Below are 11,185 nucleotides of genomic sequence, written 5' to 3' on the forward strand. Positions count from 1 at the left end.
CGGAAAGTACATTGAGTGTTTTTACCCTAGTCGTGATAAATGTTTTAAGTCTAATGTAAGCTTAATCTTTGAAATGTTTTGAGTTTGCTCTAATCACTTTTATTTTCCTGAATTTTTTTTTTATTTCCCCCTGTTACTAGTCCTTGCCTCTGACAGGGTTTACACGTTCACCTAACTTTTCGCAGTCACTCAGTAGTGAGTAATCACTAGCCTCATTTGACACAATAGAACACAGTTAGTTGTAATAGTGTGACAGAAGTGTGCACTGAATGTGAATAACTTCCGCTTCATTGAACAGCTGTTACAGGTACTCTCTAATGCAAGTCACCATACAGTATCGAAATCAAATGTTAGAGCGAGAGTTGTTGGTCAAGTTTGGAGAGAGAGAAAAGCAAATTCCAAACTATTGACAATCCCCAATCATTCCAGCCAGCCCGAGAGAGAGAGAGAGAGAGAGAGAGAGAGAGAGAGAGAGAGAGAGAGAGAGAGAGAGAGAGAGAGAGAGAGAGAGAGAGAGAGAGAGAGAGAGAGAGAGAGAGAGAGAGAGAGAGAGAGACAGACAGACAGAGAGACAGACAGACAGACAGACAGACAGACAGACAGACAGACAGACAGACAGACAGACAGACAGACAGAGACAGACAGGCAGGCAGGCATGCAGGCCGCAGACAGACAGAGACAGAGAGAGACACAGACATAGCGACAGAGAGAGACACAAACAGAGAGACTGAGACAGAGAGAGACAGAGAAAGACAGACAGAGACAGACTGAAAGACAGACAGACAGACAGACAGACAGACAGACAGACAGACAGACAGACAGACAGACAGACAGAGGGGGGAGGGGTGGTTCATGAATAGTCTGTTACCTAAAATGTGACCCTTCCCAATTCCATTTTCTACAATGTGGCAGTCCCTCGATTTCATTTATCTGAAACTTAACCCTCCCCTGTGATTAAATATTCAACATGGGTTGAAATGCAGTCAATATTCAGATTCAGATACTTTATTGCCATATGTATAAAAACATTTGAATGTAACTGTTCACGAGAGCTTGGTATGGTAAAGTTACAAATAAAAAGACAGGGTAAAAGGGACAACTGGACGGTTAAAAACAACAATGATAGACGAGAGAAAATTAGGACTCATTTAAAAATCAGAAGGGTAAAGGCTTTTTCCTAAAACGTTCAGAGGATATCTTTATACTACGATAGAGTGTAGCTGAAGGTTGAAAAGACCATGAGCGGGACGACTTGAATGTCGTGTAATGGATGTTGTCTTGCTGACAGTCCTCGAGCGATATATGGAGTCAAGTGTTGGCAGATCGGTGCCAATGATTTTTTTCCGTAGTGCAGACGAATTATTCGAGTGAAGTTAACCCCTCCAGCGTAATGAAAAGGCACGCAAGTCCAATACTCAATGGTAAGGTTCAATCCCACAACTGCCACCATATCGATAATTTCAAAGGCATTGGTTGTTTTCCTACTAGTACTGTTACCCCCACAGTGAATTTGTGTGAAGGTGCCACATTAATTATGATTCCCAAACTTGGATCTAATTGGCAAAGCTGAAGACAAGACTCCAAAGATTAGGGTGCTCTGATGACATTGCCCGGACCGAGGTTAATATCCCTGATCCTTGATATGGCTCAATATCGTAAATACTACACTTTTCCCCTCCTCCCCTGTGAGACCCGCTCCCCTCCTCACAACTAACAATAATCGATTAATTGCATGCATGGTTGCCAGCAGCGATATCACCGATATGTTCTGAATATGGAATCACGGTGGCAGTGATGGTATGTAGCAGCGGTGGGATGTGGCAGCAGCGGTAATTGTGGGATGACGAAATCACAAAACAATGCAAAGTTAGATAATAAAATTAGTCAAAATAAAATGTGACCCTCCCTTGATTTCACCATTTTCTACAATGAGGCACTAGTACTCCACGAGATTAAAGCGATTTGTAAAATCGGACCCACATTCGCCGATCTGACATGACGGTGATGATCAATTGGCCTCATTAAAACATATCTCTTATATAACAATGTCGCATAATATATTAATGACGTCATACCAGTTGTTGCAAGGTTCAGAACAGCTGATGCGATAGATTTAAGCAGAGTATTAACACATAGGATTAGTTTATTTGACATTTCCACCAGTCAAATGACGTCCGTGTGTGTTTGTTGTAACCTATGGCGTAATGATCTATTAGTAAGCTATTATTTTTTTTTGCAAGCAAAAAGGTAAAATATGGTCAAAATTTACTTCTATTTCTTTACATCTTTATGCCTTTGCCCACAGACAAGTAAGAATCTGTTTCTTACTATCTTCGAAACGTTAGCCCAATAAATTGTCTAAAAACTGCATATATTTCTTTTACCCCGATATAGGTACATTGTAAAAACGTGACTGGATGATCAGACAGATTGGACTGGTAGCTTTACTATCACGTGGCCATGCACACATTTGATTTTTCAAACTTTGCACCTTCATATTCAAACTAATAATGCTACTACTAATACTCTTCAGTTTATTTAGTATAACAAAATTATCAATCGACAGACCCCGATATAAACTCACTGCTGATTTCAATGGATACGTGCCATGGCGGGTCTGAATGGTTGTACTTGCAGTACGCCATTACCGAATTACTTGAATTTGGCCATGGATGTCTTCTGTGCGTAAATTAACGGTTTACACCTAAAAACTTCAGTATCGTCTTGCCCAATAAACAAATTGCAGACACTGTTACATTTCAACGTCTTGCGCGACAAAAATCTTACTATTCAACAATTTTAGAATGAGATACCATTTATTTAGCAGATTGCCAGCACATAAATAAAATGTTGCAATGTTTGCAAGATATTTGTCGTGCCAGACGATAAAATGTTGCAATGTTTGCAAGATATTTGTCGAGACAGACGATAAAATGTAGTAATGTTTGCAAGATATTTGTCGAGACAGACGATAAAATGTTGCAATGTTTGCAAGATATTTGTCGAGACAGACGATAAAATGTAGTAATGTTTGCAAGATATTTGTCGTGCCAGACGATAAAATGTAGCAATATATGTTTTCGAGATATTTGTCAAACCAGACGATAAAACGTAGCACTGTTTGCAAGATATTGGTCGAGACAGACGATAAAATGTAGCAATGTTTGCAAGATATTTGTCGTGCCAGACGATAAAATGTTGCAATGTTTGCAAGATATTTGTCGTGCCAGATGATAAAATGTAACAATGTTTGCAAGATATTTGTCATGACAGACAAGACTGTTTCAGGCGACATGCTTTTCACTGCAGCTTAGTTTCTTGATACCGATGAAGAACGGTTATCATTTAATGTGGATAATTACACTCTTAGAGCTCACATTTGCTTTCGTTCACAAAAAAAGCGATTTTACTACAACAAAATTTAATAACAAAATAATAGATTAAATTTTGATTTCGTTGTGATATAAGCTTACACAGAAATCAATCGGGTCAAGTGAAAATCGTAGAAATTGGAACGAGTGCCATGATACATCCAAACTCGTTTTAAAAATAAACTAATCGCCGTTAAGACTTCCCTTTTCTTACTAATTAAAATATCCTTTCTCTCCTTCTACGACAAACCTGGGACACTTAAACGATATGATAGTTTTTGAAAACGACGTAATATTTTAGACATTTTGTAGAAACTTCAAGCTACCAATCAACAGCTAAGCTGTTCTCTTCGTTTACCCATAAACCCCCTCCCCCCAAAACCGGGAGGGGCAGCAAAAAAGGAAAAAAAAATAAGATAAAATGAAATAGATAAATGTGTATATTCTTTATAATCATTATGCATGACTATTTGATGTGATTTTGAATTGTTGACGCATATCTTAATCCCAGGTAATCTGTGCACAGATTGCGTTATTATATTTGGGTATGCCAACTCATCTTTTGTTTCACCAAACAAGATGTTCCCCATCATTAACATTCTTGCACGTGACCATCAATGAGATTCTCTAGGTTCCTCATTATTTACCGTTTGCGATTTCGCAATCGTGACCTCAATCAGACTAATATTGGTTAAACTTTGTAGAAATTATCCTAAAAGTAATAAAAATGTCGTACAGGAAATAATGTTGATTAATCGACCCATCTAGTGGCTAAAATGTTCTTTTTTATCGCTTAAATTAGATTTTTTCCACAGTATGTCTAATTTGCATAATTTAGTTTAACTTTTGATAGGTAGTTAACTCAAATGACGTAATATCACATGACTTGTCAAACCAATCAAATTCAGGCAAAATTAGTGCATAATTGTCAGTGAAAAAGTTGTCAAATGAGAGTGTAGTCACTTTGTCAAGGTGTTGGGCTTTGGAGGAGAGGAAGAAATCATTTCATTCTTTGGACCGGAGAGTTTTAGCAAAGATGCGTTGCCTAGTCGTGGTTTTTGCGGTACTTTTTACATCAAGTTTTTCGGTAAGTAATTTTAAATTCTCAAATATTTGATTTTTAAAAACGTTTCTTTCATGACCGAAGTTGATGAATTCGCCAGCGTAAGCACACTATAATACCAACCTGAGTTTAATGGACAAGCCAAGTTATTAGCCAACATGGGGAGTTGTTGCATTTTTGTTCATGATAAACACAAATAGAAATGTATACAACGTGTGAATTAACCAACAAGAGTTCAAGGAATGGTAATTGTAATATGAAGTATTCCAGATCTAGAGAATCAACCTTTCTCAACATTAATGATCATTCCTATTTCATTACCAGGAAGCTAAAAGGCGTCCCGATCTTCCACCTGAAGGTAAGACCAAAAGTTAATTGTACTGAGATTTTGACGTTTGTCACGATAAAGTATAGGCCTGTACATGCAATTGTTATGGCGGGGGGGGGGGGGGGTTATTTTTTTTAAAAAGTGACACTTCTCAATTTCACACTGAGAACCTGGCAACCCTGGAAGCTGTGACTTTTCGATCCTCAAACACAAAACTACTGTCACGGTGATATACTAGTCCATGGTAAGTCCCAATATTATCCTCAGAGCGACTCGAGGCCACTTCAAAAATTACCGTATCAGTTTCATTTTGTATTCAGTATCACACGATTTGATAATTTTGATCTGACACGGCCATGAAACTGTTTTGACAACGAGACACGGTTTTCGGTAACGATCGACAAGGATTATTTAGCTTATTGGCTGTACACAGAGATCAAACACTTTGCAACAAGCTTTTCAAAAAGTAAAACGAAAAAAAGTTGTTTTTTTAATATATAGAACAACGATGATAAAAATGCCATAAAAGATATACGTACAATCTCAGACCACTATATTTTAGTGGTCTGAGGTACAATGTGACTTTTAGTAACTAAGATGCCAGTCAGCTCTATCATGGAATCATGTCACCAGGTCCGAAATATGCCAATTTTATGGCGCCATATGCATTTATAAGCATCTCGTTAATATTATTATCATTCATTTTCGAATTCAAAGGTGGTGTCAATTTTATCGGTTATTGGTATTTCCACCAAGAGATAGAGAGCTTTACTAATGAGATAATTGCTAACATCAGCAGGGGTCCCACTCTCATCTTCAACAAAATAATTCTCGGCGAAAACATATTCATGTAATCAAATTTAAAACGCTTCATCACGTATCATATTTAACGATATTTCATTTTATTTTATGAAAGGATGGGTGACGTGTGTTGCCAAGGGCGATCCTCACTACATAACTTTCGATGGATTGGAATACGAATTTTCCGGTCACTGTTCGTATGTCTTGGTACAGGACTGTACTGCTCACCGAGTGACTTCAAAATTTGAAGTGTCCGCCACTAACATGGTGATAGGAAGAACTTCTCGCGTTATCGAAGTTAAACTGAAAGTTAACCCTTACGAAATTGAACTTCTTGAAAATAAACAGATCAAGGTAGGTTTACCAAAACATGTATCTAAAAATTGGAGAATAACTGTGTTGAACCCACTGTCAAGTTGTTGCGTAACGATAAGGTTTCGATTTTTAACATTGATGACAGATGTGTATGGGATCAAAAAAGTGACGTCAGTGATGAACCATCTGCGCCAGCGGGGTATTAAAGCGGAAGTGACGTGTAGTCTGAAAACAAGGGTCTCTCGGTCACTACTGAGCCTCGTGATCACGAATGATTGTGCAGGGATATTTTGTCTAACAAATTTACCGTGTTTCCACAACTTGAAAATAAAACAATGTGAAACAACATAGATCAAGTCTATGTTTGTGTTAAAAAGTTTCTCTGTTTCTGTGAGTAAGCCTACAAAAAGAAACATTAAATTTTTTTTTAAAAAAAACCAATCATATACACAGTTTAGGATTTGAGCCGATCGACTGAGTTCTTCAAAAGGTTTCTCGATAGCCATCATTTTTCAGGTCACAGCTTGATATTGACCAATATCAACGACGGCCCATTCCTTGTTTATTCCAGAAAGGAGAGTGACAAGGCTACCTTTGTAAAACAGGATAGTCATGATATTGTTTTTCACTAAAGCGTCCGTTGTCTTTTACACAATGGACAAATGACCTCAAGCATAACCCCCCCCCCCAGGGTCGATGGACATTAAACCATAGACCCTGACGTGAACCGTGATAGTTTCTTCTTAAGGGGCGAGATCGATAGTTCAATGTAGGATAAAAAAAACCTAAATTCTTGTATTTCAGGCCTCAGACTCCTACCCACCGACATTCTAACTAACTTGGCCAAAACTGACAATTGCTTCAAACCATTTCAAATCAATATATATAGTTGTATTGTGGTAGTGCTGTGAATATAAAGCCAGTATGTAGTGAGTAAAGAATAGTTCTTTTGCTGACACTTAACTTACTTTATTTTAGTGCCATGCATTTACTAGAGCAAAAATTCTTCCTTTTTCTCAATTTGACATTTTTATAGAATTATTTAGATTTTGTAGGATGAGAACTAAAATGACTCAATCCCTCCACCCCCAAAAATGAAAGAAGTTAGTTTTTTTTATCCTACATTGAACTATTGATCTCGCCCCTAACAAGCCAAATAAAAATAAAAAGTGTTTGCGATAACCCAACCGACCCCAGTTTAAGCAACGATCCTATAACCCTACGGACCCTAGTATAAGCCCCGACCCTAAACATATTTTTACATGCAAAGAGGTAAAATGGTAACAATTTACTCCTATTTCCGTGTACACCTTCATGCCTTTTCATCTGTAGTCACTGTTTAGCACAACTGAACTGATATGGTTCAGTAGTGCTATAGGCAAGGCAAAGTGTCTGTCTGTCTGTCTGTCTGTCTGTCTGTCTGTCTGTCTGTCTGTCTGTCTGTCTGTCTGTCTGTCTGTCTGTCTGTCGGTCGGTCGGTCGGTCGGTGTGTGTGTGTGTGTGTGTGTATGTGTGTGTGTGTGTGTGTGTGTGTGTGTGTGTGTGTGTGTGTGTGTGTGTGTGTGTGTGTGTAAACAACTCATGAAGTCAAAAGCCGCCTAACCGATTGCCATGATATTTGATGTCTAGTTGGGAAATTGTTCAAATCAAAATGATCTTACCACTGGTGTTTGTTTTTGGTAAAAAATATGATTTTAGGTAAAAAAAAAACCCTTAAACTCCAAAACTACCTGGCAGATCTGTCTGAATTTGATGGAGTGTTTAGATTAAGAATCATTCATGGCATGATGATCATCAGTGATATGCAAATTATGTATAAAAATGTGTCTTTTTGGTCAAAAATCTTTAATTCCAAAACACTGAGCAGATTGGGTTGAAATTTGGTGAGAACGTTCTTAGTGAATAGTGGTGTTTACATTAAGAGTTGTTTATAACACGATGATCCCTCCAGTGATATACAAATTAGATCCAAAAATGTGTCTTTTTGGTCAAAAATCTGAAATCTGTAATAGAGGATACATCTGGAGATGTGTAGATGAAGCTTTATTCACAACGTGATGATTCCCATCCGCAATATGCAAATTAGGCCAAACAATCTCAATCAAACCACTGTAACTATAATGGTCTGAGCTCAAACTGACTCCTCGTTCAATATTTGTAACCGCGCCCTTAGACCCTCCTCAGATAACCAAAGCGAAACCCCAGTAGAGACAGCATTTCCCAAAATACACCCCCCCGTATACTTTTTATATATCACTTTATACGTAAAGTATACGGGGTCTTAATATAATGATATTATTAACCCGCATGTGAATGTAACTATATAAGCGCATAGGTTAATTTTGGGACAATTTTTGTTTTCTTTAGACATGTTTATCTGGACTCTATCTTCAGCATGTTCTCTCCTCAGAGTATCTCAGTACACACACAGCATAAATCCATGGGAAACTCATTACATGTGCAGTTAATACAACTCTTTCTATCAAAATTGGTCTTTACAAAGTTATTATACAGCGTCACTTGGTTTTCTTCGTGTTTTTGTTTTGTTTAGGTCGATGGAATTCTGTTGGACGACCCATTCTTCCCGTACCACGTTAACAAAGGCAATGACGTGATCATTTACGAAGACGGCGATTACATCCGACTTGAGACCTCCAATGGCATCCATGTATTGTGGGACGGAGCATTCCACGTTGAAGTTGACGTACACAAAGAGCCAATTGAACACGGAGAGTTGACTGTGTGCGGTATGTGTGGTAACGTGAATTCAAACCCAAATATGCTGGACGATCTGAGATATTACGATGGTACCCCAATAACAGGGACTAGCCAATCTCACATCGACGAACTGGCTATGACCTGGGCTGTGGAAAACAGGTAAAGTGACTTTTAAAAAAAAATGTTTCTGGAATCTGACCGAACATTTTTTTAATGACGCCCTCAATCGTCAGAAAAAAAATAGCGACCATACCTCAGTTTACAACAAAGACAAGCAGCAGTGACATTTATAAAAAGAAGAAATTTCACAAGTAATGCATTTAAATTCATGGTTAAATATTTCTGTTTTTGTTGAGTTTATTTGTTGCTTAAAGTAATGACGCAATCCTGTTGTCTTTTTTCACAGCTGTGTTACTATCTAAAACGAAAGAGACGTATCCCGAGTGATAAAGAAAAACAATACGGTGTATAAATGAGGTAGCCGACCCAGAAACGTTTACGGAGATGACATATGAATGTAGGAGGTAGACATTCTACCTGTATTCTACATAAGTTACTTATTATATTTTGGTGTATAATGTTCTTATTTATTTAAGAATATTTTTCTTAGATCGATAGTTCGTCCAATGTTTGCTCCGATGTAATTTCTGCATGTGCAATAAATTTGAGGGTGTTAGCGCCTTTCTGTATATGGCAAACACCTATGTAATGTGTGGATATTGTTTCTAAGGAAATAAACGTGTTTATAGACTTTCGGCCATTAATTTATTTTTCACTTTTAGCCATTGTCAGTTCTTTTTACCAGACATAGTGAAGATTCGACTGAGTAAGTAAAGTCACCGGTCTAGACTCTCGAAATCTCGAAATAGACTACTTGAGAGAGAGAGAGAGAGAGAGAGAGAGAGAGAGAGAGAGAGAGAGAGAGAGAGAGAGAGAGAGAGAGAGAGAGAGAGAGAGAGAGAGAGTGTGTGTGTGTGTGTGTGTGTGTGTGTGTGTGAGAGAGAGAGAGGGAGAGAGGGAGGGAGGAGGGAGGGAGGGAGGGAGGGAGAGACAGACAGACAGACAGACAGACAGACAGACACAGACAGAGAGACAGAGAGAGAGACAGAGAGAGAGACAGACTGAAAGACAGACAGGCAGGCAGACAGACAGACAGACAGACAGACAGGCAGGCAGGCAGACAGGCAGGCAGGCAGGCAGGCAGGCAGACAGACAGACAGACAGACAGAGACAGAGAGGGTGGGAAGATTAAGGCACACAATGTTTACTAAGCGGAGTACCCGCTAATGCGCTGACTGGGATTGAAAATTTGCCTTCTGATCGGGAAATGCACTAAAAGAGTAAATAAACAGCTATTCGTAAACCTATGTGTATGTGTACATTGACAGGTGGTTTATCGGGACTTATTGAAAATTCCTGAGCAGCAGGCGAGGTTGTCATCGACGCCGACTAGAATGGTGATTAAGGGAGTATTCAATAATTACAGGGGGAGGGGTAGTATCAAACCCAAGTTTGTGGCATAAAATGTTCTACATCATATGGTTAATTGTTATCTCTGTTTACATCTTGAAAGGAGTATAAAACGTCATTGTCATTTAGATAACCTCGCTATAAAACTGGCGTCTCTTCCTATACAGATAACTTTCATTTTAAAAAAATACAGCGGAGTATTGTTTATAACATTTCGCGTATTCTTTAAAGTAACCATATGGTTGGGGATTGCGGTATGTATTTTGGATGTTTAATTTATAAAACAATTTTATCATGGCTTCCTACTTGAAAAATCAATGTGAAACAACATGTTTGTAACTCAATAAATGGCAAATAATTAAAAGACTGATAATTGTGTAAATATTTGTTATTGTACGTACAATTAATAACAAACCTTTGTATACACTTTTTTGCATAGTTTGTTTTGCAATGTGCTGAGTTGCAAACACAGACTGGTATATGTTGTCTCATTGATTTTAGATTTTCAAGTAGGACGCCATGATGATAAAATTGTTTTATGAATTAAAAATCCAAAATAAATGCCCAATCCCCATCCGTATGGCCACTTTAACGCAAAGAAAATAAATACTTTGGGAATTTACACTAAACTGTCTCCCATACAACAAACGTACAACGGTACTCAAGTGAGCTTCGTCTGTACACATATGGGCACCAGGTGGAGTTTGGTGTCAGAAAATAACACGTATGGAATTCAAAAACTATTGATTGTTGGGTCGTGTCGTATCAGTAATTTGCATTTGTTACATGTAAACTGTTAATATAATTTGACAGCACGTAAACTGACTATACACTCTAGGCTTTCGGTACATTTAACTAAAAGTAGTAAAATAATCAATTTCGCATTCGAAATTCATTGTTTGCGTTCTGTTTAGTAATCTTCTGATGCCAAACCGTAACCTGCACCAGTGATCCGTAGTTGGAAATTGTCCGTTGTACAATTAACTGTGAGGGCGCTGTTCTTCCTGTCTGTGTGACCGGGGGGGGGGGGGGTTTACATTTGCTATGTTACTACTAGTGCATGAAGCATTGCTGTACCCTACACTGGAAATGGTGGGGATTTCAGGTCAACACATCAAT

At 38.2% G+C, this 11,185-nt stretch overlaps 1 protein-coding gene across 1 annotated transcript; it reads left to right on the forward strand.

Annotated features, from left to right (window-relative positions):
* The first annotated feature begins 4,407 nt into the window (after positions 1 to 4,407).
* On the forward strand, positions 4,408 to 9,018 carry LOC144442905 (BMP-binding endothelial regulator protein-like). The gene is made up of 5 exons (XM_078132280.1): positions 4,408 to 4,458; positions 4,759 to 4,792; positions 5,679 to 5,917; positions 8,430 to 8,755; positions 9,003 to 9,018. Exons 1-5 carry the CDS (start codon positions 4,408 to 4,410, stop codon positions 9,016 to 9,018), a joined length of 666 nt encoding a protein of 221 aa, XP_077988406.1.
* Positions 9,019 to 11,185: the final 2,167 nt, after the last annotated feature.

The sequence above is a fragment of the Glandiceps talaboti genome, chromosome 12 (genome assembly GCF_964340395.1).
Source record: "Glandiceps talaboti chromosome 12, keGlaTala1.1, whole genome shotgun sequence".
NCBI lineage: Eukaryota > Metazoa > Hemichordata > Enteropneusta > Spengelidae > Glandiceps > Glandiceps talaboti.

Coding starts and splice junctions, on each gene's coding strand:
- LOC144442905 (XM_078132280.1), top strand. CDS start 4,408: ATGCGTTGCCTAGTCGTGGTTTTTGCGGTACTTTTTACATCAAGTTTT. Junction 4,459..4,758: donor TTTTTACATCAAGTTTTTCG/GTAAGTAATTTT, acceptor TTTCATTACCAG/GAAGCTAAAAGGCGTCCCGA. Junction 4,793..5,678: donor TCCCGATCTTCCACCTGAAG/GTAAGACCAAAA, acceptor ATTTTATGAAAG/GATGGGTGACGTGTGTTGCC.